General features: G+C 35.5%; 3 protein-coding genes across 16 annotated transcripts in view; 1 reads left to right on the forward strand and 2 right to left on the reverse strand.

Annotated features, from left to right (window-relative positions):
* Window positions 1–2,543: 2,543 nt before the first annotated feature.
* On the reverse strand, window positions 2,544–12,382 carry LOC128683375 (uncharacterized protein). Of its 12 annotated transcripts, none has more exons than XM_053768948.2 (12): window positions 12,036–12,382; window positions 11,730–11,785; window positions 11,255–11,371; window positions 10,293–10,504; window positions 9,792–10,000; window positions 8,950–9,052; window positions 8,632–8,852; window positions 8,253–8,445; window positions 6,724–6,813; window positions 4,799–4,912; window positions 3,983–4,171; window positions 2,544–3,743 (listed from the first exon to the last, which is right to left on the reverse strand). In XM_053768948.2, the coding sequence occupies exons 2-12, from the start codon at window positions 11,781–11,783 to the stop codon at window positions 3,734–3,736; spliced, it is 1,512 nt and encodes a 503-aa protein (XP_053624923.1). In that variant the 5' UTR covers window positions 11,784–11,785; window positions 12,036–12,382; the 3' UTR covers window positions 2,544–3,733. The 12 variants fall into 12 exon arrangements, with proteins under 12 accessions (XP_053624923.1, XP_053624921.1, XP_053624922.1 ...); XM_053768946.2 differs by having other exon boundaries at window positions 11,255–11,374; XM_053768947.2 differs by having other exon boundaries at window positions 11,730–11,788.
* A 547-nt stretch (window positions 12,383–12,929) lies between these two features.
* On the forward strand, window positions 12,930–19,512 carry Deaf1 (Deformed epidermal autoregulatory factor-1). 3 transcript variants are annotated; one of them, XM_053768496.1, is made up of 7 exons: window positions 12,930–13,746; window positions 14,000–14,097; window positions 14,712–14,723; window positions 15,375–15,659; window positions 18,018–18,250; window positions 18,733–18,925; window positions 19,408–19,512. In XM_053768496.1, exons 1-6 carry the CDS (start codon window positions 13,100–13,102, stop codon window positions 18,922–18,924), a joined length of 1,467 nt encoding a protein of 488 aa, XP_053624471.1. In that variant the 5' UTR covers window positions 12,930–13,099; the 3' UTR covers window position 18,925; window positions 19,408–19,512. The 3 variants fall into 3 exon arrangements, with proteins under 3 accessions (XP_053624471.1, XP_053624473.1, XP_053624474.1); XM_053768498.2 differs by lacking the exon at window positions 14,712–14,723 and having other exon boundaries at window positions 12,931–13,746; XM_053768499.1 differs by lacking the exon at window positions 14,712–14,723 and having other exon boundaries at window positions 12,931–13,746; window positions 15,405–15,659.
* Window positions 19,513–23,892: 4,380 nt separating this feature from the next.
* The window catches only part of LanA (Laminin A), a 56,034-nt gene continuing 52,467 nt past the window's right edge, over window positions 23,893–27,459 (reverse strand). The window contains exons 58-62 of the mRNA XM_053767667.2: window positions 26,984–27,156; window positions 26,291–26,527; window positions 25,825–25,986; window positions 25,292–25,523; window positions 23,893–24,907 (exon numbers count right to left, since the gene is read on the reverse strand). Coding sequence (XP_053623642.1) covers window positions 24,645–24,907; window positions 25,292–25,523; window positions 25,825–25,986; window positions 26,291–26,527; window positions 26,984–27,156 — 1,067 coding nt within the window. The 3' untranslated portion in view covers window positions 23,893–24,644. The remainder of the gene's footprint in view (window positions 24,908–25,291; window positions 25,524–25,824; window positions 25,987–26,290; window positions 26,528–26,983; window positions 27,157–27,459) is intronic.

The raw sequence follows: 27,459 nt of genomic DNA on the forward strand, positions 1-27,459 counted from the left end.
GCTATTCTACGAATGTGAATCTTTCTTTTTAATCTTTTTCAAATGTACAAGTCGATTAACACTAAACTCTTATATCTAATACCGCACAACGTCACTCTCGCAAAATGACAAAACCGAAATTTTGCTCACTCGCATAAATATTTGATTTTTGAAAATAATGAGATGAAAAAATTATATCGGAATTTTTTTTAAATATAAATATCTGGTATATGAGAGAAGCCTGACGGCCGCTAGTTGAAATATAAAATGAATTATATTATTAAATTACATTATTTTGGAATAAATGTTTGTCACTACTAGCGCACTATTTGTGCCCTTCATTAAGTCTGCCAAGGTGCAAGAACCTTGGCAAGAGTCGGGTATGGTTTTATTGATTGATATAGATTGACTTCGGAAATTAACTTTTTACAGCATTTTAGCTAAGTTAAATTTTCAGACTTTGCAAAAGTGACATATATGAAGCATTGCCAAAAATTGGGAGTCTCCCAGACGATCTGTACACCTTTGACACATATACACTAAACTTGAATTATGTAAATATTGGCATACAAAAATATAATTTGCGATAATGCTTACTCGTGAAATGAGATTTTCGAGTGGGTGTACTTGGGGTGATTATATTTATTAGATAGATTGGTATTATTTAAATATGGGCCATATTATGACAAGAAAAAAAATTAGACGTGGTTAAACCTTTCGTCGGTATCTGAAAGTCAATGGGTTTGGGACAGTTTTTGCCCTCACAGATATTCAGACGGAGACACTTATGTGTTATGCTAAATACATCAGTTTCTCTGTTACCTAAATTTATGAAATCTTAAAATGCCAACAGCTTATCTTAAGTTATTGCACGTAATAAATACTTGTTAAATCTATATACAAAAATATTTTCTTTATAAACATCGAAATTTATCGCGAAATTCGATGGCGAGCTTTTGGAGGGCCGTCTTAATGTTTATATATATTTAAATTCTAACTAACGGGCAAGGAAACGGAAGAACGGGACACAACACAACGGTTACTAATACAGGACCATCTCTAACCTACCACACAGTCCGAAAAATGCGAAGAGAATAATCATCCGAGAAACTGAAGAACTAAAATGAGGGCGCTGTCTACTGTTGGCTGGTAACACTGGGTGTTTATCAACCAATAATGACCATTCTGTTTGGTATTGCAATGGCAATGTTCACTCACTTGTCAGACAGACAGTACATTTATTAATGAAAAATACGGGTCATAGATGTGATTATAGATGGAAAAGTCGACAATAGTTTCAGTCTAGCAACTAGTAGACCTTTTTCAAGTTTTCTTCATTCAAAATATCTACGTTAGGGTGCATTTGTTTCTTTTTTTTTTATTTGGCCGAAGAGCTACACTAATATCTGAAAATGCTAGGCAGTCAATTATAGTTGTAATATAAATGATTTTCTCTTCGCGTCCCACCGACTTTGAACATTATGGACTAAATATGATATACAAATACTCTTGTGAGCAACTATTTTTCCTATTAGAAATGTATACAAAAATTGGTTATCTAAAAGCATTACTCCGTACATAATATTTGAAGAACTGTTAAACACATTATTACTACCAAAGTGTAGAACTATATCGTATTTACACACATATACTAATTTTAATTCGGTGGATATACGAAATATTCATTAAAATACTTATCACAAATATTCTCTATGATTTAGTATTAAGTGGACTAAATGAGTCCAGATCTCATTTTAAGCCGTTCATTCGTTCTTCATTAAGTAGTTATGCCATTTGTTTAGAAATATGTCTCATTGCGAATAAGAGAACGTCAAAAGGCGCGTGTAAATGCGAAAGTAAGTTTGTTTGTTACCTCTTCTCGCATATCTACTGGACCGATTGTTATGAAATTTGGTACACGGGTAGAAAATAATCTGGAATAACACATATGGTACTTTTTATCCCGAAATTCCCACAGTAATTATTCAAAAGAATTCCAACTACATATTGAGCCTTTTGGGGTAGAAACACTTTCAGGCACAGTGTCGCAGGGCAAAGACCTTATATATATAGGAGGATATACAGTTTTTTTTTTATTATTTTAATTTATTCCAGTTATTATTTTTGGATTTGTATTTGAAAAATATTGTATTTACTTTTTCCATAAAAATTAAACACCAAAATAATACATTTTCATAGGAAATAATAACTCTACAGTTATTATTTCCTATGAGGATGTATTATTTTATGAGAGACGTTACGAATGAAAGAATTATAACTGAGATCTAGGGATATAGGATATCTACAATACAGTCCTGTTAACCACAGACTTTAAACCTGTCCAAAGACAAAAGTCCAAAGGTTAAGCTCACTTTGTATAAATGCAACAAGCAGCTGATTGACCACGTCATGCAGCTTATGAGTTAGAGCGAACGTCGCATAAGAAAACGAGTGATGGACAGTGATAAGCCACTCGTTTCGTATCATTCGACAATGTAATTATTCAAAATGTCAGCTTAGGCTCTTCTGAAACGACTTTCGGTCTGACATTGTGAGATGATGAGGAACCACAAATAACTATTGTGACTACAGTGATAATTATATAAATAATGCTTGTTTTTAATATATAAAACGTGTACATACTAAAAATGTGTGGTTATCGGTGACTATTCGAACGAATTTAAGGATAATAACCACAAAATTTATTGTGGTATGACTAACACTACGTTTATCACAAAACAATCTCGAAATTAGACAGATACAGATTAGTAAATACATAAGTTTAAAACTGACTGCAAAATGGCCCATTTCAAAGGATATTAAGAGTAATCAATGTGATATTATTTGGCGAATCTTAAAAATATATATTTTTTTAAACTGCACGGTGCCTATATTCAGACCGGAAGTTTGTTTTTGGCTTGACCTTTTCTATATAAAATAATTTTCTTTATTAAATATATAAAGTTAATAATGATCTAAAAATTGATGTATGTAGTTATTTGTAACGTTAATATCTTGTGTTCTATTTTACATATTATTTATTACCCAAAAAGATTTTCTGTATCACTAAATATGTATTAAACACTATCGTAATATAAATTTTCTGTACTTTATCAAGTGCTTTTTTTGCTTTCATCTATACAATACAATAACATAGGCATTCACCTATTCCAAAACTTATGTAATCTACAATTTTTTGTTATATTTTCTTGATTTGATACGTATTTAGATTGATTACTACACTAAATTAAGTCTATATCAAGGACATTATTCATTTTGAGGTGAAAAGCGATAAACAGGGCAGTTTTTTTTGTTGACTGGATCACGACACAATCGCTGACTTATTAATTTATCGCGATATAAAACACATCTTTATTTAAATTAATAAGCCGATATTTTTTTATGTGACAAGTTTCAGCCTCAAATCAGACATAAAGTAATCATTAAATTTTTAGGTATCTAACGTATACACAACACAATCAAGTATTATTCTAAAGTACGACATTATAAAAGGAGAATGCTTAAAAATTAGGCTCGGTGGACGTGAAAGGCGGCATTATCGAAATCGATAGCTTAAAGAGTGAAATTGAAAGAAGCAATGGATTAAAAACATTTTTGCCAATCATTAGAGGTACATTTAATGTTTCCGGGCCTGGATTCAAACATCACATTTACGACTGATGTCCTTTACAACAACAAATTAACGGCTCGATTTTGTTGAAAAACCACCTTAGTTTTCCAAAAATTCATCCTTTCAGGCAACACTGAAACAAAAATGTAGTGATTGCAGCTTGTTATAGTTGAGTGTGACTCCTGAAAGTCGCAGTAGGCGACTAGGGGACACGACTATACGAAAAAAAATAAACAAGGCATTTTTTTTATAATCCCATCCCCAAGGGTGTAAAGTTGGGCTTCCATATTTGTATAAAAATAAAAGTTACTCTCGGAAAATGTGTACTAAATTCTGTCAATTCTATGTCCAAATTAAATCATAAAAACTTACATTTTAGCAGACTTTTTGTTAAGTTTCTGATAAATGGAGCCCTTAGCCAAGCCAGCTGGGCCCTTGGCGAGGCCGGAAGGGCCGCGGGCAATAGAGGCGGTCCGATCCCTGGACTCCGGGCCCTCTGCCTTGACTGCTTGCCCCGATCGAAGGTCTGGATTTGGCCCATTCCACGCCATGTAGTCCAATCTGTTCCGATGAACGTAAATGTAAAAAAAAATATACTTTAACTTGCGTAAATCTATAAGCATTTTAATATTCGTGGTTGTAGTCTCCTGTTTGTCTTGGGCAATCAAATTACTGGCCACTTATAAGTTGATTAGACGAAGATATTGTGTTTCGCTATAGAACATTTTACTTTTGAATGAGATTTTAATTTACGCTCACGGATCTTTTACTTCATCCTCTAGGGCTAAAGATCTTCGTTAAAATTGTGAAGCGCTTACGCGGCTAACATACAATATGTTCCAAATTAAATGGCAAACTTGATGAACATGTTAAGAGTAATAAATAATAATAAATATATTAGGACAAATCACACAGATTGAGCCAGCAAAGTAAGTTCGAGGCTTGTGTTATGGGATACAACTCAGCGATACTATATTTCATTTATACATATAGATAAACATCCAAGATGCGGGCCAATCCAAAAAAGATAATTTTTTCATCATGACCCGACCGGGGATCGAACCCGGGACCTCTCGGTTCAGAGGCAAGCACTTTACCATTGCGCCACCGAGGTCGCCAAAGTAATTTGTTAATTCCTATGGCCTCAATAAATATTAGTGATTTCACGAGAAGTGTTGAGATACTAACAAAAGCAATCCCTCCTTGGGCCCCTGTCTGAGCGTCGGGTTGGGGCCCGACTTCGGCACGCTGTACTGTGACTTGTGTTTCGACTCATTATTAGTACTCGATTTCAAAATAGGTCTGAAACACACGAATTTGACTTGCTAAATATTTACGGCATGTATAAACGTGTGGAAAAAATGTATTAAATTGCCTGAAACAAAACTATAGCAGGATATTTTTTTATAAGAGTTACCAAGTTCGAAACAGTACATTATAATACAAGCGTCTTATGTTAGTCATTTCTACAAAGCTTTATTGGATTATAAAGCGTTAAATTAGCGTGTTATTCTTAATCTTATTGCTCCAAAATTTCTGCTCGATCGGTTGAAGATGTCAACTTCATAATTGAGTTGTAAGATTCCACCCGGATTGACATAGAGATTGTGCATGGAGACATACCTAGTTGCTGTAAGTAAGCTTTGATTGATTGACTGATTTCTGACTAAAATTTTTGAAATCTATAGCAAAATCTGATAATATTGATTTTGCCCGGCCATACAACAAATACACACTAAATGTATGTATATTTGAAAGTAAATGTTCTTTTATTAATTAACTTTTTTTTTTGTAAATGTATGATATGTACTTACCATTATAGAGAAAATTTGGCTTGTGTGAAAACAAACAATCAATTTAGAGCGAGGTGCGTGTCAACTCAAACAAAACAGTCTCGTCTCGTAATGACCAACATATGATACCAGTATCATAATATAGTTATCAAACAGGGTGGATTTGTTAAAACATATAACAGAATATTGTACAAGATATTTATCCTAGTTATAAGGGAATATATTAAAAATTGGCATTTAGAATGAAAATTAAGAAAATCTAGGTGTAATAAAAACATGCAGTTGATTTAGAAGTCGAAAAATAGACTGTTTTTACAAGAACTATTAAAGTATTTGTGTAAGTAAAAATTATTAAATTATTGAAAGGCTAAACTAAATATAATAATGATGAAAATGAATATAATGAATTATCTACATGACTGCTAAATCTATCATTATTTAATGCTATAACAAACAAACGTTCCAAATATTCATATAGTGTTTTATGAAGTTTATAGATGAAATTAATACTCATTACTACATATTAGTGTTTCGATCGTCTAAATATATTTTAACTGCACATATACATACAGACAGAGAGTGAAAGAAAACAATATGTATAATACATACGAACTTTCAACTATTTTTATGTACACAACAAAAAAAATACTGATAATTAATTCTAGTAACGAGACCGAGATGAAACATACAGATGTTCCTAAAAGGAGTACCTAATATACAATTGTTGCATTTATTATTTCTAAAAATAACACCCGTTACATAAATACGATACGTATCACTCCAGACTAGATAGGTATTCTAAAAAAAAAAGAAAAAATAATTTCAAACCACATAACATTAAGAACTGTATAAAACTTTCGACTCAATAGTTCACACATGACATGCTCAAAATCGAACGGAAGCATAGTGCAAGTAGGTACACCACAATGCTACCTACTCAAACACATCACAAAATACACAACACAAGTCGCCATTTTATTGGACGGCTAGATCTAGACTGTCTTCGTTTAGCGACATAAGTTAGGAGTCGCACAGGGGTCAATGTTGGGACCTATGTTTATTTTTCCATTAATTTATTCTGTTTTCATGTTTTCAAATATGTATTGCACTACATGCACATAATATATTTTATGTAAATGTAAAACTTGATTTTCACTTCCCGAAAAAAAAACGAGTACATTTATCAGCCTGAAGAAAACCAGTTGTGATAATAAACAAATGGAGAAATAAATATATATGTACTCAATATATTTGATGTTGTAGATGGAGAGCAAGGAGATTGAAGGTCCAACATGAACCGGCATGCAAACACAAACATACTTCAAGTGCTCGGTCCAAGTCTTGAGGCGGCGCGTCGCGGCGACGGCGGCCATGGGGCTCGGGTCGCGTGCCTCCTCGCCGGCACTCACACTAACGCACGCAATTTATGAATGTGAGTGATGCTACACAACGAACTTGATGACATTCCATCACGCAATTGTTCCATTAAAGTCATAATTCAAATTGTCACGATCATACTACGACTATTACGATGGCTAAGCAAATATTTTACTTAACTTTGCTTTATTAAAAAATTAATTAATTTTAATTTATTAAAAAGACGCCGCGACAATATGAACCAGCTTTTATAGCAGAAAATATTGTCAACAAGTTCGTTGTTTAAATAATTGTTATGAGAAATGTTTAGTGATGTGCTAACATCGACATTTTTGTTGTCATTGAAATTTCCAATAACGAAGTGCTTTTTGGAGATTATAAAAAGATCACATAATGATATTTGCACAGCACTAGTGTGACAAGCTAAAAAGCATTGGGTAATTAGTAAATAAAGGTGTGTTACAGTATTGCAGTGTTAGTAAAAAAACGTGATAGTTTGTTAAATGTGTTGTTTAAAATCAAAATGTATTAGTGAGACAAGTATAGTACAGTTAAAGGATGCATATAAATGCATTCAAGAAAATCCAATATATATTATTTTTATAGTAGCATATCAAGGGCTACGAATTGAAGACTCTTCAGAAGAAACTAATTATTTTAAAGATGAGAGTGACGAGAGATTTGTTTGTATTTACAATATGAATTATTCTCACTTCGAATCAATTACTTCTAGTCTCCAGTATTTAGTTGTTGTTAATTAAAAAAAAAAACAATATAAACCACGTCTTGGCAACTATTAGTATATGATTTTGTAATAATGCAAGAAACTTATATAAAAATATAATTTTACTTTGATCCCATCTACAAAGAACGGTTAGCTATACACGTCAGACCCGGCCAGGAAAAAAAAATGAAATCGTACCATGCCATAGCTCATAATCAGTAAAATATATTTGCCATTTATGATAAGTACTCGGAAAGTAGTATATGTCTGATCTGAATAGCGACGATGTGCATTCCCTTGGTTAGGAAACACAAAAAAATGGCTATCCTCTCCAGGCGGAAATAAGTTTAAAAAATATGTTTGCTTAGGTGATCGACCTCAAACCATTTTAAAGTAAAAACATAAATTAAAAATGCTGAGGTGTTGTGAGTTACTAAACAGCGAATGTTAATTTAAAACAATCTTAGCAGGGTGGGCCGGGTCTATGAAACGTGTGTTCCATTATTCAAAATTTTAAATGATACAATTTGCCAATTGAGAAATTTATAGTCACAGTTTTGATTCAATAATTTAAAGTCTACTATATCTACTATGAAATTGAAAGTTCGACACGGTTGAAAATCAATTTCTACTAGGACTGTAATCTCAATGCGTCGTAAGGGAATTATATTTTCAAACATCGAGCAACACAGTGTGAGGTCCAATTTTCCCGGTCACAATATCACAGTACAAATATCATGCAACTTACCCTTTCTTCACATCAAGAGGTCTTCTCAGGTCTTTCACCTCCAAAGTCGTGGTTACCTTTGGGGCATCTTCCTCCTGCATGACAGCTGATAGGATCTGTTCAGCCCTTTCCTCATTATAGTCGACACTCTCGAGAGCAATCGATATAACCCGATCCGCTATTGAGCTGTATTTTTTTTGTATCTTCTGTTTTACTAAAATTAACAATTGGTTTACGTTTAAGAAATAATAATGTATCCAATATTTTTAGGCAAGCAGACAATAGGTTCCAACGCTTTTCGAACAAGAAAGAGACCGGGATAACGCTGCGGTTGTTTTCTCTCTCTAGAGAGATAGAGAGTTTAATGTAAAAGAAATGAAAAAAAAAAGTTCTAACTTACGCTGATTCTTTTCTTCCAATGTCCTCATAATGGTGACAACTTTCTTCGGCGGCTGCGGTGTTTCTCTCTCCTTCTTCTTCTCCTTGATGATCACTGTCTCTTTCTTTTGAAACCCCATCGAGATGAGTTCCTCGCTCGCTTTCTGCACATTGTTGTCTTTGTTCGCAAGAATGTCAAGTATTAGCGTCTCTTCGGCTTTAGGGAATATGCTTTTCATGTACCTGGCGTAAATTGATATCCAATATTAATGGAAGAAATCGGCACAGCGGCAGGTGCCACAAACCAATGTGTTGAATTGATTTAAATTAGTTTACTCACTTGAGTTTCATCTTCGGCGATTGCCGACCCTCCGTGATGGTCGACCTGTTCGTGCCATAGTAGCTGGAAGCGCCGGACGCCGGCCGTAGCAGGGACGGCGAGCCTAGCAATAAGATCGCATACTTTAGCTTGGACCATGTCTTCGTTTTCGTCTTCTTCTGTTTTTCGCCGTGAATATCGTCATTTGTTTTTTTTTTTTTGCTTTTAATACTCATTCGGCAAAAAAAAAGTATACTACGTAGCATAAAGTGTGATGTTTGTCTTTACAAAACTTTTGACTCTGGTGCGACCAGAGTCAAAACTATCTACCTTATCAATATATACGGGCCTAGTAGGTCGATAGTGTTGTTGTATTAACAGCTTTACACAGCCTGCTAATGTTTTAAATCTCACGTGATCTCGGCATGTGAATTCTTAAAAATTTTGAAAGCTGACTTCGCCCCGAGGTCCCGACGGCGAAAGCAACCATGAATACGCTCAGACTAGAGCTTTGGCACCAGTCTCCCACAATGTTGACGATGTTTATATTTATCATTTTTGTGAACATTATTATTCATCATATCAGAAATATTAATTTCTGCCGATAATGTTCCGCTATGCTATTTTATTACTATTATTTTCCCGTATAGCGGCTTATTATGTTATTATTTATTTCGAAAAATCGAAGATCTGAAACATCTGTAATTCCAAGAGACCATATGAACTATAGCATAGAGGGAAGTAGTTCTTATTTATAATACACCGGAATTATAGTATCCAGGGGATTGAGTCGCGGGCATCAATATCATCATCAGTTAATACAATCAAAATGCTTAGAAAAACATTTCTCATCAAATCCTTACCATGTGGCGTCCCTGTGAGTGGGGTGAAATGACTGGAGCCGTGCATGGAGCCCGAGATGCCTTTGGCGAGTTGCACAGCGGAGTACACCCCAACGGCGCTCTTCTGCAGTCTGGCCGCTGACGGGGACATCGTCAGCGGCCCCGGGGTCGTGATCGGATGCTTCTCCACTTGCAAAGCGCTTATCACCACCGCTTCTCTATTGTAATATCTGTTTCAACGTAGGGATAGTTAGATTCTATAATTATCTACCATTTCGCCCATGCATGAAAGAGATGTACGATTAGTATAACGAGACTGAGCGCATATTATATCCCTCATCACGTGGGATGTCTGGCGCAATCTATTAGTTTGTATATGATTAGCTGGATTGGGCTGGACATAGATTTTTGGAGAATGAGTTTGGCGACTATAATCTAAAATACGTAATGTAATGTGTCTAAAATACGTAGTATAATAATATCTACAATCAAAGTATAACTATAAAACCCGTCCATACTTACTTCTTCAACAATATCTTGATATGAGTCTCACTGACAGTGGGGAACATGGCACTGATCTTGGCGACCAGCGCATCCGTGTCCGAGGTGAGTGTGAGGGAGTCCTGGAACTTGTCATTGAGGTGGGACACGCGGCCGGGCACAGGGCTTCCCCGAGGCGTGAGGCAGAGCGCCCGGCCCAGTATCGGGCTGTCGTTGGGTGTGCCCCGGGAATCCTGTTATAATAGGTAATAGTACTGCAATATTATCCCGTCAGAGGTCAGCACCGAATGACGTTTTGTATATATCCGATATATTGTAATAACCAAATTTTATTTAAAGTCAGGCCGGTTTGGGTCGCCAGTAGGCAATATATATGATTGTGTTTTAAGAGCTTTTGCTGCTTTCGGATGATTTATTTTTATGGAACGGGACTATCGCGGATCGCACAGCACTATTACAGTATACAATCTCCTTAAGTAAGATACTTTCTAAAAAAGAGCATGTATGTTTACACAAAATCTACAACTTATCTACTTGTATGTATGGTTCCTTTAGTATTATTAAAGTTACTATTTAGAACCAATATTCCCACTATAAATACAGATATTCACAAAAAATACGATTTACTTTAGTTATTATAGGCACTAGCAAAATTGAGATAGTACACAGAAATATGTCCACAGGAAGAGGTACTATTTTTGAAATCAATAACTTGTCTAATTGGTTTTTAATATAAAGCATCCCTGAATAATAGTCGAATATTTTGGAATGACCACTGCTGTGAAGAAATGCCAAAAGAAACTCATTTAACCTGCCGATTGCATAGAATCGAGACACAATAGATAAATAATTTATTTGGGTGTAATTGCACAGGTTAAATACATATATATTATGTTCCTAATGATTAATACTAAAAATATAGCTATATAAAAATAGCACCTCAGGTATCCCAAACAATAAAAAATAAGCAAGCTGATACTCACGAGATGCGGTTTAAGTCCCTTGGGATGAAACATCTTCGGACTCTGGTTTTGAAAGGCATGCTGGAGACGGACAGGTGAGGGGTATGGGTGAACGTGGTACGGGGATCCGTGTGCCGACTGCTGGTCCAAGCACAGACATAGGACAAACGGTACTGTGAACAATAGTGCTGGTTTCACACGTGCGATGATTGGAGCCTTTACCCATCACAAGTGGTTTGCTTGCATTTATGATAATAATTCTGCTTTGTGAAGCTGGTGTCTAGTTTCCCTGTGTAGAATGGGCCCAGAATAGAGGGAAAGCTTCTTTGAAAGAAGTTTTATGAATCCACATTAGAATCGAATTATATTTCATTGAAAAGTTTTTAAAAAGATTTTTATTTTTCATGATTGTGAAAAAGCTCCAATCTTAAATGGCAGGTATTATATTTAGCATAAATTACAGTGAAACACACAAAAACAATCAAATGTGATGTACTTCATAGTCCATGTGAACCACGCTGTTATTGCTCCAATGCAATCGAGTCTTCATTGCTACTGAAATAAAATATGGTCACATTAATTCATTCAATAAAATGATGGTTTCTTTATTTCATTTAGTTACTGCATTATGGACATTTTAGGTGGATTGTATTACCTATTTAATGTGACAATAATTGAGTGCTTTATCATTAACAGGAACTCAAGCCCTGATTTACCTATCTTGTGCTGTGAAGACAAGACCAAAGCGCCAAATAAAATTTTCACCCATTGAATGGGCTATATAAAATGATAACAGACTTACCTGAGGATGAATACACTCCAAGGCAATATGATGAGCCGCGTTTTGGATGGACTTGTGTTTAGATCGTAATTCTTCCATTTCAATAGAATTTTAACACTGAGGCACAGTAAAAAATAACATTGAACTACCTAGTGTCACATCTTAAATAAATTTCAACTCTGAAGCATAATATACATTCACACGTTAAACAACACTCAGAATTATTTTTGCATGTTATTGTTACTATTCCTTCCTTTATTTTGTTTGGCACCAAACTCCGAACACGGCGTAAGTTACAACTATATAGGTACCTACATCAATTTAAATAGTACTCCACAAACAACTGGATTATACTGACTTTATTACTATTATTTTCGGCCGTATAATATTGCGTAATGGATTTCAGAAAAATCAATACAATGTCAAATTATCAGGTGCGTTCAACAACTACTTCGAAATATGGCTGCGTTTCAAATGACAAAAATATTAGTGGGGTTGGTTGGCATTACTATGCCATGGTGGACTTATGGCGAAAGCAAAGGTGGTGGTGGGGTTGATTGGTGGAAATATTTACTCAGTAGCTACCTATATATTACATGGATAAAATATATACAGTATAATATACACAGTAAAATGAAAAACGTCTTGTTTATCGCACAGTATATAATATTAGCTGTAAATATTAGTGATGTATTATTGATTCCTAATGATTACATGAGTTAACACAGACCATTTAGCCTAATGGTCTGTGTGAGTTAATAATAGGTAGGTACGCTGCGGAATATATTTCTTTTATCTATGGATGTGGAGATAAGATTTCTGTCTGGCTAGCTGCCTACCTATGCTGCCCACACCTACCTACAAAAAATTTCTTCTAAAATTCAAAATTGCCGCCATAATCACCGCGTGTGTAAAAAGGTCATTCATTTTCTATTATAATGGCGGACTGACTCTGTCAAATCGAAGCATAAGTACCTACTAAGTAATTGTAGGAAATCTTCAATCGGGTGGAACGTATTTTTTAATTGGTGCATTGATGAAAGCAAATCTATATACTGTTTGACCAGGTGTGGACGGAAGAAGCTATGGCGGAGAATAGAAGTTCGGACGCCGTCGGTATGCCGGACATTACCGAACCCGATTCAAGACAAGCCGAAAGACCTCCCGATCTTGTCGCCGCCGTCACGGCGGCGGCCGAGCAAAATGCCGAGCGATCTGATGGCGCGGTTGTTTTGGCCAGAGAATCAGCACGGCTTTCAAACGACTCCAACGGGGTCGTTACAGTTCCCGTCTCGTTGCCCGTAGGCACACTACTTACTGGCACTACTTTCAATGTAATTACGTCGGACCAGTTGCCTCATTTCAAGCCTATGCTGTGTGTGGATAACGGCTTTATATCGGGAGGACCTGTGACTGAAGAAATCAAGGCTACACACATTGTGATACAAAATCCAAATTCTGGGTCACCGCCTGGTTCCGTATCGAGTCATAATGGCGGTGGGTCTACAGCAGTTTCTTCACGCATCGAGAGCCCGCGTTCATGGTCTGAGACTGCTGGCATGCCTATACTGCCAGTGCGTTGCAAGAACATTTCGGCAGAATTATACAAACAAAAACTTGGCTCTGGAGGTCGTGGAAGATGCATAAAGTACGGCGCAAACTGGTATACACCTAGTGAGTTTGAGGCAATATGTGGGAGAGCATCAAGTAAAGACTGGAAAAGATCTATCAGGTTCGTGTGTATGTAATAACTTTATGAAAATAAGAACAAAATTAATACAATAATGATACTTGTACAATGACTGACATATCCCATGTAGGGATCTCTTAAATTTAACCAACCCTATGACATGTGCAATATAAGAGATTCTTACTATCTATACATGTTCTCAACATAGGTTAACAGGACAGTAAAATACAAAAAGATTATAAGTAAATAAATATTTATAACATATTCATTACATATAATTTTGGTGTACATTAAGGTTTGGGGGAAGAAGTCTGCAGGCCCTGATAGATGAGGGCGTTCTGACTCCCCATGCTACCAGTTGTACCTGTGGGGCCTGTTGCGATGACCCGTCTGGTGAGTTTATTAAACTTCCTATTATTATCTACATTCCAAACATTCTCACGATTCTCAATACTAAAAAATATTTGGTTTCTTATTATGTAAAGATAAAATATTGGAACACCTATCATCTATTGGTGTTATATTATTATTGAACTTACAATACGTACAATATTATTGTACAATATTTAAAACAAATCACATTTAATCCCTTGAACACATGTTGACTTGAAATATTAGAAAACAATGGATTTTGTGTTTTTGACATAGGTAATTTTCTTCTGAATTCTAAATAGGGAAATCCATTATCTTTAAAATATAAGACTACCCAAAAACAGATTGTTTCATTATTTATCTTCTTTTATTTGTGTGAATGTTGGGATGTTTCTTTGTCTTGCACATCCCACTGAACAGATATTGGTAAAATTTAAAATATAACCAGAGTAACAATTTTAATCCTCCAATTGGCATTGTTTTGCATGGACAATTATGAGGTGAAGCTAGATGGACATTTACTCCTTGGCGGATAGTAGAGAGGCGCTCCCTCTACAGATTTCTTTATATTTCGAATAAATTATATAAAGTTCTTTTCTTTCCTTTCATTTCATGGAAAAAACTCATGGGTGAAGCCACAAAAAACGGTACTTTTTTCTTATTTGTATGTTAGTTACACTTTCAAGCAAAATATACTGGATGCATTTGACAAATAGGCCCTCTTATATTACAAAATGTTCCTAATGTAACATTGTATAAGAATTTTTATTTATCTTGCTTTCATTACCATACCATTGCTAGTTTTATTTAGCCTGAAAACGCCTAATGTTTTGGAAACATTTGGTAATTTTCACCTGTACTTTGGGCCCAGCTAGATATAGCTGAACGGGGCCACCCCTCAGTGGTGCTCATGACACTTGCAATTCACGTCCATAAGGATGTGCATTATGCATGCTCCTATCTATCAATTTAGTTTTTTCTTACAGGTCTTATTATGTAAACAATCTTACCAAGTCTTTTATGATTTTACAATACAATTTTTAGGAAAATAAAATTGTGATTATTATATTTGACTCGACTTAAATATGTTTAACTTAATGTATTGGATTGAACTTGTATTGTTTGTATTGAAACAAAATTGTTTACATGTAAGGACTCTAAGAAAAATTGTGTGTAGTAATAAGCAGTTAACGCATGCCTAGTATAAATTTTCTATAAACTTAACCTAATAGCTGATTAGTCGTAGTTGTGATGTTGTAAACGTTAAAGGAATTGATGCAATACTAATCATTTATAAGATGCTGACCAAGCTAAATCAACGTCCTCAGCCACTGGTCCCATCCGACTTTTTCAACCATATAAGAGAAGAAGGCGAGCAAATGCCGATTCGGAGGAGAAAACATCTAAAAGGAAGATCAAGAGGGAGAGGCCAGTAATTGGTGACACTGAGGTGGATAACATACACCAGTCAAGCAGTAATAGCCACTCGAAGGAGGCTTGGCAGACGATAGCAGAGGGCTTGGAAAACAATGCCCATTATCATATGGTGGAGAACACTGACCCCAATCCAGAGCATGCTACTGGTATGAATTTCCTTTGATTTTTCGATTATTGATTTTAAGTAATTTAACCATGTCATATTAGTGATATTTAAATTCTTATACTATGGTATTGATTAAATCATTTTCGAGATTGGATGAGGAATCTATCCTGTCTATATGTTGTACTATGTGATTCGCAACTGAAAATTATATATCCATTTATTTAGCAACTGCAACTTTTAGCACAGCGAATTTAATTCAGTGTTATCTTAATTCAGCAAATGCATACATTTTATTTCATGTCTGTGTGTGATAGCAGAAACCCAGCTGCAGGCATAGGGCTTTCGCTGAGCTTATTACTTTTTAGGATTGCTTCAATTCAAGAGTGATTCAAGAGTGTGCTCTTGAAGTGTAATTTCATGTTATTCTTATGCATATGTGTGTTTAAGTTGTACATTATTCTATTCTTATGTAAGCACAAATTGTTTCAGTTGTAAGATATGGCTTTAGCATGAGGTTTTAGTTCTAGGGCGAACCCTAGGGCGAACGCTTAAGGGAAAAGTAACCTTGGCAGCTGATAGGTCAACAATAGCATTCCCAAGGGGGGTTGACGTCATACAGGCAGCCGGTCTTTATTTCGCCGGTATTCCCGGCTTCACAGCTTTGAATTGAATCGGGAACATGCGAAGATGAGAGTCGAGATGTTTATATTATTAGCATTACCGTAATAAAAGTTGTTTTGACACAGCCTGCGATTTCATAAGCGAGCATATAGAGTATACTTATATTTCGGAATTATTGTAACACAAAATATTTATAGATTTAAATTTTTAAGTATTAATTCCAAAACTTGTGATAAAATTTCCCATAACTCTGTGCCTCACATTTAATTGTGCGTAAGTAAATAAAAACGTTCATTGAGGTGGGTAATCGCCGAAACTACTGAACCGATTTCAAAAATTCTTTCACCATTAGTAAGGTACATTATCCAAGATTGCTAAAAGCTATATTGTATCTCAAAATTCCCTCGGGAGCGAAGCCCCGGGCAACATCTAGTACCCAATAAATCACAGAAGTATTATATATTTGTGTCACAGGCACAGCACAGTTGTTATATTGTCACAATTTAGTAAAAAGTACTAGACCTACATACGTTTTCGATCGCATTGCGATTACGGTGCCAACCTTGGCGTCTATTTCCTTTATATCTGTGTCGACCGCGTTCACCTGCACGAACTATGCCAGTGTGTGTAACGAGTTTATTTTTAATTTTATACATTTTTTGGGGAGTATCCGACGTGCGAAATGAAATGCTAATTTAAACTTATTTGTATTATATTATATAGTATTTGAATGCTAAAGCGAGTTTGTTTGTTACCTCTTTGCGCTAAATCTACTGAACCAATCTTCTTGCAATTTGTCATACATGTAATTAGGGTATCAATAAGTACTTTGCTAGCCCGGAAAAAGATACAACCCTGAGAGTAGTTCACACGAGCGAAACTACCGCTGTTTTGCTTGTGTTTTAAAGCTAAATTGCTAGACGTAAAATTACTATCAATTAGGAACATTAGTATAAAATAAGAATAGTATAAAATTTTAATAAGCATGTCAAATTGATTTTGTATCCCTGCCTTCGTTCAAATTCAAATTGGTGCTAATTGTAAAACTTTATGTTGATGCGAATGAACATTGATACCAGCTGGTTTTGTTAAGAAAATAAATATTATCTCATTAATCTACTATATTTCTATCTCATTAATATACTCTATTTCTCATAAGAAAATAAATATCATATCATTATTAATTAAAAAAATATATATTATCACAAAGTTGTTTCTTCAGAAAGGTTATTGTTTGCTATCAGGCGAATTCTTATCACTGGTGCACTAAAATTGATTGAAATCCTGTAATAGACAAAACTGAGGTTGAAATTTACAAAAATCTTTTATCAATTCTTTATTATCCTTTCGTAATTAGATCACATGACATAATATGAACTTTTGCCACTTGAACCCAAATATTGCAAATGCCGATTGAGTTTATATGTTACTTCATCTGCTCAACCAATCTTCTTGAAGTTTCGCATTTAGTTTCACATCTTTTATCCCGGGCCTGTATGAATATAATATTATTGCCACTCATATTGCTCAGCAGAACTAAAGTAAGCTTTGATTATCTGTCTGTCTAAATAGATATGTAATAATCAGCAAAAATAAATATTTACCTGTCCTACAGATTACGAAATAAAATAATGCTTGATTATATCAATTATATTTCATCCCGTTTGATTCCCATTAATTGTATCCCGTGTTGAAGAAAAAAATCTTGAGCTAACATTATGAAAAGTAAATACTTTACATTCAAAGCTAGGTTTATATCATAGTTATAATATTCCAGGTCTCCCAGACTTGGGCGGTGTGTGGAAACGTCTCGATGACATAAGCCAAGGTTTGGTTCGCCTTGCTGGCGAACTGAAACAATGCGTGGAGGAAGTGAAGTTGTTGGGAGCGAGACAACTTGACAGGTTGGAGCAGGAGCGGGCTTCCGCTCTGTTGGTGGCCAGTGTGGACGCACAGGTCGAGGCCGAGCATGTGTCTCTGAATAATGTGGAGGACACAGAGTCGAAAAAGGTGATAATGATTTTCTTTGTTTTTTTTAGGGTTCCGTACTTAAAAAATGTTGAACTCTCACCCTCTGTCAATACTCTTTATTGAGCCTGCTGCTCAATAAGGTTGCGGTCACATAAAGTCTTATAAAAAATAATGTTTGAACAGGTTTCGGCCGAAAATATCTGTCATTATATTAATATAAAGCCGCAGATTAATTATTAATATATTAAAAGGGCTGTGACGGTTGGCGTACTACCACACACATAAATATACATAATAGCGAGAGTAAAATGTGAAATGATAATGTGTTACGTACTGCTTCTGTGGAAGTAGTACATATCCCTATTACCTTATTATTTCAGGATTTTGTGTGTTGGTATTGGAAGATATGGTTAATTTTTTTGGAAAAAGATTTTATGTTATCTATTAAGATGTTTAACAAATTATTGCGATTGATTCCTGTACTTATATCGCCGGCTTAATTCTGTACTTCTGTGAATCAGTGCTCGAACTGCAATCGGGAGGCGTCGGCCGAGTGTTCGCTGTGCCGACGCACGCCTTACTGCTCCACGTACTGCCAGAAGAAGGACTGGGCGGCGCACCAGATCGAGTGCCTGCGCAGCGTGCCCACGATTCACACGGACTCGCAGCAGCACCAGTCGATAATGCTCATTGTCGAGAGCCAGCATCAATAGCGTGAGTCGACCGGTGCTTTACCACATATATAACATGTTAAGGGCAAGTTACAGCAGATTTATGGTACATGAATGTATTAATATGTCAATTTAATTACATGTTACATTTGTCAATAGTGACTATAGTGACTTAATGACGAGCACAAACAGAATGAAATACAAATGTGATGAAAGAGATCGTTAGAATCGTTTTCTGTACACAATAATACTTTATATGACGACCTCGGTTGCGCAGTGGTACAGTGCTTGCCCCTGAACCGAGAGGTCTGGTTCGATCCCCGGTCAGGTCATGATGAAAAATGATTTTTTTCTGATTGGCCCGGATCTTGGATGTTTATCTGTATATGTATTTGTTATAAAATATATTATCGTTGAGTTAGTATTCTATAAAATATATTATCGTTGAGTTAGTATATAGTCAAATAGCTCTATTAATTTAATAATTAAGGTATCTCACATAAATCAATATAAATTTGGTTTCAGGTCCCGAACCCATTAACTTCAAGAAGGATATAATAAGAAGGATGTCATTCATAGCATGAGAGTTGCCATTTACGAAAAAAGTGTAATTACATACATTCAAGTGTTTTAGTGTTTGTTTGAATGGACGCTTTCAGCGCTGCAGGTGGTTCTTAACATTAACACTTACATAAATGTCCCTCAAATGGTGTTTTAGAATTCTTTCTGGTGCTGTCTGTCTGTTACGCCTTCTGTCCGCAATACGTTCAATATATACTTGTGTAGAAATTGACAAGTGATTAGTGTATTTCAATTACCAATCTAAAAAAGCTATCTGATTGTAATAAGTTCTTGTTGTAAATATTTTACTTTTTGGTGATCTTCATTGTGGAGTGTATTTTAAATGTCAGATAGTAATATTAAGGTTAACCAAAAAGCGGATATTCTAGTGCATATTTACCTAAATTTATATATATATATATATATATATATATATATATATATATATATATATATATATATATATATATATATATATATATATATATATATATATAATAATACCATAATTCAAGAATTATTATTGGATTTTATTGAAATGATATATAATTAGGTGCAAATTATTCGAGCAAACACATTATTATAAGAACGAGATTGTGCTAAGTAGTAATATTATTGATGATTATAATTTATATTTCCACCAATCACGTTCGATAATTCTTGTAGCTCAGTCAAAAATTTAATTTTTTTTTCTTCAGAGAATAAGAAAAGAGTATTTAAACTCACAACAGAGGTTACAACTTACCGAAGTTTCACTTAATCGAAGTTGTATATAAAAAATAAATAATAATTAACTTCCAAGTCCAGACTGTGCACCGTTTGTGTGCAATAAGGCCCTAAGGGCTTTGTAAGGAAATCTGTAGCCGATTCACTACTTTTGATGTAGTTTAAATTTACAATATTATTAGACCTTATCTCTAATAAAATGAAATTTAGTGTCTATATGTTTCGTCCTGTTGTGGTGTACGGGGTTCTTAACTATATTCATGGCACTCTGACTGTCAGAACTGAGGACAACTGAAGAATATTTACCTGTTATTTCATAAAGAAAACAGCGTAAATAACATGCTTCCTTTTTAGCTAACGTTAGAGCCATGTATTCTGCTTCGGTTGAAGAAAGGGCAACTGTAGCTTCTTCGACTCCTTCCACTTAACTGAAAAATGTACCCAGTATAAGCTTTTCTGTCGATTGGACAGTTCGCCCAGTCAGCATCACAGAATCCTTTTAATGGCTTTCCAGTTTTTCTATAGATCATGGAATTATTTATCCTTCAGGTACTGTAGGACCCTCTTTGCAGCAATCCATTTCTTTAGTATAACATGTATTTGAACTGACTTAAATAACTTGTAGCATATGCCAGGTCGTGAGTTGACCATCAATCAACTCACGACCATGGAAAATATTTGTGTGATAATATACTCAGATTTTGATATGGATAAGACACAAATATTTTATCGTCAGTTCTCCATTTCATGTCCTTATTTACTAATGAAGTATCTACTGCTTTACACTGGCTCATGTTAAATTTTTCAAGCAGGGATGATATGTAATGGCTTTGATTAATTTTTATACCCTCGGATTCATATTTAACTTCTAATTCTAAATAATATTTAAAAAATCAGAGATCTTTTAATGAAAAATATCTTGATAGGTCTTTCTTGTCAATGTCAAATGTCATTTCTGAATCATAAAAAACTATAATCTCATCAACAAATATACCAAGAATGACAACTTCTTGTCCAAAAAGTATTTTGAACACGCATGGTTCTGAAGGAGTTCCTATAAAACCAATTTTTACAAGTGTGTCACTTAACTTTTTGTTCCATGCTCGTGGAGCATGTTTAAGGCCGTAAAGAGATTTTCTCAACAAACAAACCTTGTTTTCTTTACCTTCTTCTAAGAAACTAAGAGGTTGTTCCATAAAAACCTCCTCTTCGTCGAAGTTTAGGTAAATATGCACTACAATATCCGATCTCTGGTTATTTATTACGCACCGCATTGCCGCCACCCAGTAAGTTGACGATTCTTAAAAAGTGAGCTTAAAACATCGACTGTATCGACATACTTTCCATTGACAAATTATAGGATTGCTTGCTGTCAGCTCTCATCTTGTCAATGTTTCCGAGAGCTTCAAAGCTCTCTTTCAATGAACGCAATCTTGCTTTAGTCATAAGGCTTACTTTCAGACAATCTCGTATGCTGTAAAAATATGTAGTTGGAAAAAAAATCAATAGTAATCAATTGGGACCAACCCATCGCAACTCTCCATCGCTGTAAATTAGTCATTTGAAAGACATTGGTGTAATTATTATTTAAATTGTATTAAATAAATTACCAAAATTGTGTTACATAATATAAAATCTTTAATCTCTATATTTTATAACTAGGACTTTATAATTGAATTTATATATTTTTTTTCATTATATCACAACAATGTAATTGTACAAACCATTTTATAATGTATCATAAAATAATTTTATATTATAATTATAATAATAAATAATCATATTTTATGGGCCAAGTGAGACACAAAGGGACTTTATTCATAATGCCCGCGCATTATAAGCGACAAGCTACTTCGGGCGGATATATATTAATTGTATTTCCCTTACTATTACAGGTTTGACACATAATGTATAAATTAGTCTATAAAATACCATTAGAAAAAGTCTATTCATTAAAATTTTAAAACTTAAATATCGATAGTTCGATATATTTTTTAAATAGGTAAGTAAAGTAAGGAATGAATGATGAATTTATATAAAAAATTGTGCAGTTCCACGTTATTTTGGCAAAACGGATCTGCTATTACCAGAGACAATGGAATTTTTATTTGTAGGTATATGGAAATTGCATGGACATTTTAAAACTATTCTCCCTTGTTAAGGTTATAATTCACTTCTTATAGATACAGAGAAACAATATGATTATTCAATTTGACAAAATAAATAAATCAGTAATATAATTTAATATTTTAGCATGTAGTGAAATGTTGATGTCTACGTTATTTGTCTATCATAAAATTAAGTCAAAATGTAAATAATTTTGAAAAAGCCGATTTAGTCGGCCGGTAACTGGCGCCAGTACAGTGACTTTCCACCATATACATGTAGTCATGTGAAGGTCAAAAGTGCTTACTTTTGATTGTTATGTTATGTTATGTTGTATTATCGAACGTGATTGGTGGAAATATAAATTATAATCATCAATAATATTACTACTTAACACAATCACGTTCGTGTTGTTTCAAGGCAATATTACAAATTATTTTACTATATAAGTCATTTACGAAAGTAAATTAATTTACTTATTCAGTGTTGTGCAGTGTTCATTGGGCATTAGGGTATAATTTACAAGTTGTCTACCACACAGTGGTGACACCATATTGGTAGTTCCCACATTAGTGACCCGACCTGATATTTTTATGAATTGACATCGAAACTATTATTGTATATATTTTTATTCAATACACATAATATTTATTGTATTTTGAGTGTCCATGATTGTCCTAAGAAGCCAATAGATGTTAACAATATTTTATTTTTTATTGTTAATAATCTTGAATAGGTGATATTACACAAAGCTGGGCGCAGATGGCGCTACTGGTACAACTTCGGTAAACAAACATTGCCAATGTAGGCAAAAATCGTCAAAGATTTACGACTAAAAATACCTTACCAGAAGATACTACTTTGGCAATGTTTGTTTACCGAAGTTGTACCAGTAGCGCCATCTGCGCCGAGCTATGCGTAATATTCCCTATTTGTTTATACGCAGGAATTAAAAAAAATACAAAACTGTATAATATAATATTAAGCATGTTTTATTGATTATTGTAAACCATATTGTAATAAATATTGTTCATTGTTATGTTCGTGTTTCTTAACACTGACGGAAAATCGGTATGTTCTAATGAAAGAGTGGTAATGTGCGATTCTAAATCGACGATACGATTTGGAATCTCATAATAAGTGTATTGATGACTAGGGTGTGTGTAAGTTACTTATTATATGTCATTTGTGTGTATTCATTAAAATTTTAAAACTTAAATATCGATAGTTCGATATATTTTTTAAATAGGTAAGTAAAGTAAGGAATGAATGATGACAGGGAGTTCAATAATACCTATAGAGGTACACAGTATGTGGCAAGATACGTTATCTTGGATAGAGTAGAAAATAAATGAGGCTGCTGTGCTCTTTGCTGGAAACACTGGGTGTTTATCTCGACAATTCGTGTCCATCAACCAATCACATTGCAGTGTTGTCGTTGTGTCACAATGGCGCAATGTGATTGGTTCACTGCGTCTCGTTTCGAATCAATTCTATGGTGAGAATTGAAATTGAAACCTGCGCTAACCTCCTCAGTGGTTAAAAAATTATTACTGTAGAGGGATGAAATAAACATGACACTTGTGGTATTCAGTTAATGTATTTGGTTCGAAAATTGTATATATATATTTACAGCATATTACTACTATTATATTATATATATATATATATATTGTTATAAAAATCGTATATGTATATAGATTTATAAATATCAAAGTTTATAAAAAATAGCTAGTGTTTATGGCTGTATAGTTGGGGGAGCCCGAAAGGAGATTTAAGTAGTACTCGAGCACGTCAAACGAACACAGGATTACATAGTTGAGAATATGTTCACTTGCTATGGAGGGGTTACAATTACAACCTTACTAAAACCTTATTTTATGGGTGGTTAGTTTAGAGTAGACATACAAATTGGCTTATAAAAATGATACCTAGTCTCCCCAACTATTTTATTTATTAATAAATTAGGGATATTAATAATTTCGAGTAAATAGTATGTTTAATATTAATTATATTTATATAGAAGAAAATGCGATTTTGTAGCTTTATTTAATAGGTAGATTTATGATAAAAATGGGGGCAAATACATAATTATGTCATAGAAAATTGATTAGTCTTGTAAGTTGCGCATCATGTACAACGCAATGGATATATATTCAAGTCAGGCTGGATGAGCTGGATTTACAAATAAACATTTCGTGTTCGACCAAATATAATAAACGAATTCAGGTTCAACTACAAAATTACAATTGGCGGACTCGATAAAAGTCAACTATAAGAAGTGGGATAAGGTCAGCAATAAGAAGTGGGATAAGGTCAGCTATTACAATGGGATGAAATTAGGCAGAAAGAGATGTTTTTTGAATGAGCTAATCCAATGGGCAGACGCCAATATGCACGCCCCTGGAGGTGGCAGTGCTGGGTATGGTGACGGTCTTCTCCTTGATCTGGATGTTCCGGATGCAGCCGACGAAGCCCTGGCGGGACTGCGTGCCGGGCAGCGTCTTCACGTCGCGTTCGTGGCCGCCGATGAAGAGACCGTAGCGCGTGTCTGTGGAGCCCGACTGGCCTAGGACTGCGTCGGAGAAGTGGCCGTCCACTCCGATGGTCACCACGTGGTGGGACTTCAGGGCTGCAAATAATTATTTTTGTATGTGCGAATAACAGAGAAGATATCGAAGTGTGTGTGGTTCTAAGAGAAAGTGCGGCACAACAAATCGGCAACGGTTTATTAATTCGCACATAAACGATCATTACTAGCATGGAGCGAAGGATTATTTGACTTAAAATCTAATCTTTATCCACTCAACCATCTTCATGAAATTTCGCATACGTATAATAAGAATGTACGGAAAAGGAAATGGGCCACTTTTCATCCCAGAAAAAATGTTGATACCAAGGCAGTAGGACATTGATGATGCGGTGTATAGTTACGTTATCTGGCGCAAACCAAGTCATATTCTGAAGATCCAGTGTATAATTCTGATTACTTAGGTTTTGAGATGAATTGGCTTACCGTGAATCCTGTGCCACTTCCCGTCGCAGAGAGAGAAGTTTTCGCCAAAGTTGAAGCTGGCCTGGAAGGGACCCTTGCCGTTCTCGACCCTGGCAACCACCTCGTTCTCCAACATCTCGATGACGAGGTAATCCTTCTTGCCGTACACGCTGAGCAGAAGTCCTGTGCTGTTGCGAGGCTTCACTTCCATCGCGATGCCCACTTCGTTACCCACGCGGAAGTGGTTCACCAACTAGAGATGACAGAAATTGTCAATTTGGGCAAGGCTGGCAAGTTGGGTTGACAGAAAATTTTAAGTCGGTAAACATTAAATCGAGAAGACAAATCAAATAGGACCTCGACTGCATATTTTTTTGTTACAACCTTCTAGTTATCGGTGACGCTAGTAACGTGCTTTCCCACTTTGTTTTAGGTTATAAATCTTTTATAAAAACGTAAGTCACATTTAAATTAATGACATGAAGTGGATAATAATATAAGTAAAATAATGTTTATATTAAATCGGTCGCTTAGATTGTATACATTGTCCTTACCTTGAGGTAGCTGCTAAACTCGCCCTTAGCAGGCTCGAAATAGAGTCCATCCTCGACATTGTCGACGCAACGCAGCGCGTTCACTCTTTGCTGCACATCCTTCACCACTTGCCCGTTCATCAGCAGGCCCTTGAGGCAGCCCTTGAACGGCTGGTAGAAGCCCTGTGGCAATTCAGATTATTAGAGACTAAAACCTACGTCAACCTAATGTTATGTAACTCTGTATGACATTAAGAATTTGCAATTCGGGTAGGTGATGTGCTGACAGTACATATCGGCGGAACAGCTGTGGATAAAATATTTCATTTTTGGTAACGCAGGGCGGTGGGCGTGTAGGAGACATTTAGTTTAAACGCAGAGCTTTGCCTTTCAAAAGATACTAATGACGGACATAACACATCAAAACCCTATTAAATTCAAGGCACAACTACTCCAAATTAAGCTTTTGATATCAGTAATAACTTACCACGGTGTCATTGTAATGCGTGGTGACTTTACGAAGTCCTCCGTAGAAGTACGGCGGCGCGAGCACTTTAGGGTTGACGCAAGCGACGCTGGTCTCGCCGACCTCTTTGTTGTCGACGGTGACCTTGCTGTGGCCTCCGTTGCGGACCAGGGTCAGCTGGTGCCACTCCGTGTCGTTGTAGGATTGGATCGATGACACGCGGCCGGTGCGCTCGCCACAGTTAAACGCTACGTGGAGCTGAATAGTTACAATTTCGTTATTTATGCTACAAACACGATTATTCATGATGAAGTTGCTCGTGAGGAAACACTAGTGCTGCACACTAGTTGACTGTTTAGTTCACTACTACTTGCTACTAGATGGTCGCGACTTGTATAAAATCTGACATCAGTATTAGCAATAACATACAATAAGAAGATGATGCTTCCTGAAGCGTTCGAATAAAAACAGACGGAGGAAAAAATAAAAAAGTATAGATTTTCCTCGGCCTATGGTTAAAGTCTGACTTTCCAGTAGAACTGGTATTACTGAGATTAAGATTATATGCGATGGCAGAACGATATAAATGGATCAGAAAAGCAGAAGTGTGTGGCGTACGCGAAGCGAGGCCTCAGCAGTGGGATGATGATGACGATGAAGTGTAATGAAAATAGCCGGTGGAAACAGTAGAATATAGTATAAGACGGGTCTCACCAAGCCACTGATCATGTAGACAGCGAGGAACTGATCGGGCGCGCCGTCAGCCTCGGCGTAGAAGATGAGACCTCCGTGCTTGTCGAAGGTGCGGAAGCTGATGGTGAGGTCGTACAGCTCCAGCTGGCGGCCCGGCAGCTTGCCGTACTCGATGCGGCTGTCTCGACGCGAACCTGACATGAAACATCGTAAATACTCATTTTTATTTTTTCTCTATCGCGTTTTCCCGCTTGCAGTCACGACCTGGACGTCACGATGTCTTGGGTCTGTCGCACTGGTATGGCAAATTGATATTATTGCTTGGAAAAGTGTGGTGATGTCGTTGGGATTAGTGGAATAGACGGGACATGGTTTTGGCGCTATTTAATGAATAACACAAATAAATAAAAATAGTCTTTATGGGGGTTTTCTCCACACAATTTCCGTAGACCTGGGTAAGTAGATTTGGAATCACTGTTCTTCTTCGTCGACCGTTC

Source organism: Plodia interpunctella, chromosome Z, assembly GCF_027563975.2.
Source record: "Plodia interpunctella isolate USDA-ARS_2022_Savannah chromosome Z, ilPloInte3.2, whole genome shotgun sequence".
Lineage (NCBI taxonomy): Eukaryota > Metazoa > Arthropoda > Insecta > Lepidoptera > Pyralidae > Plodia > Plodia interpunctella.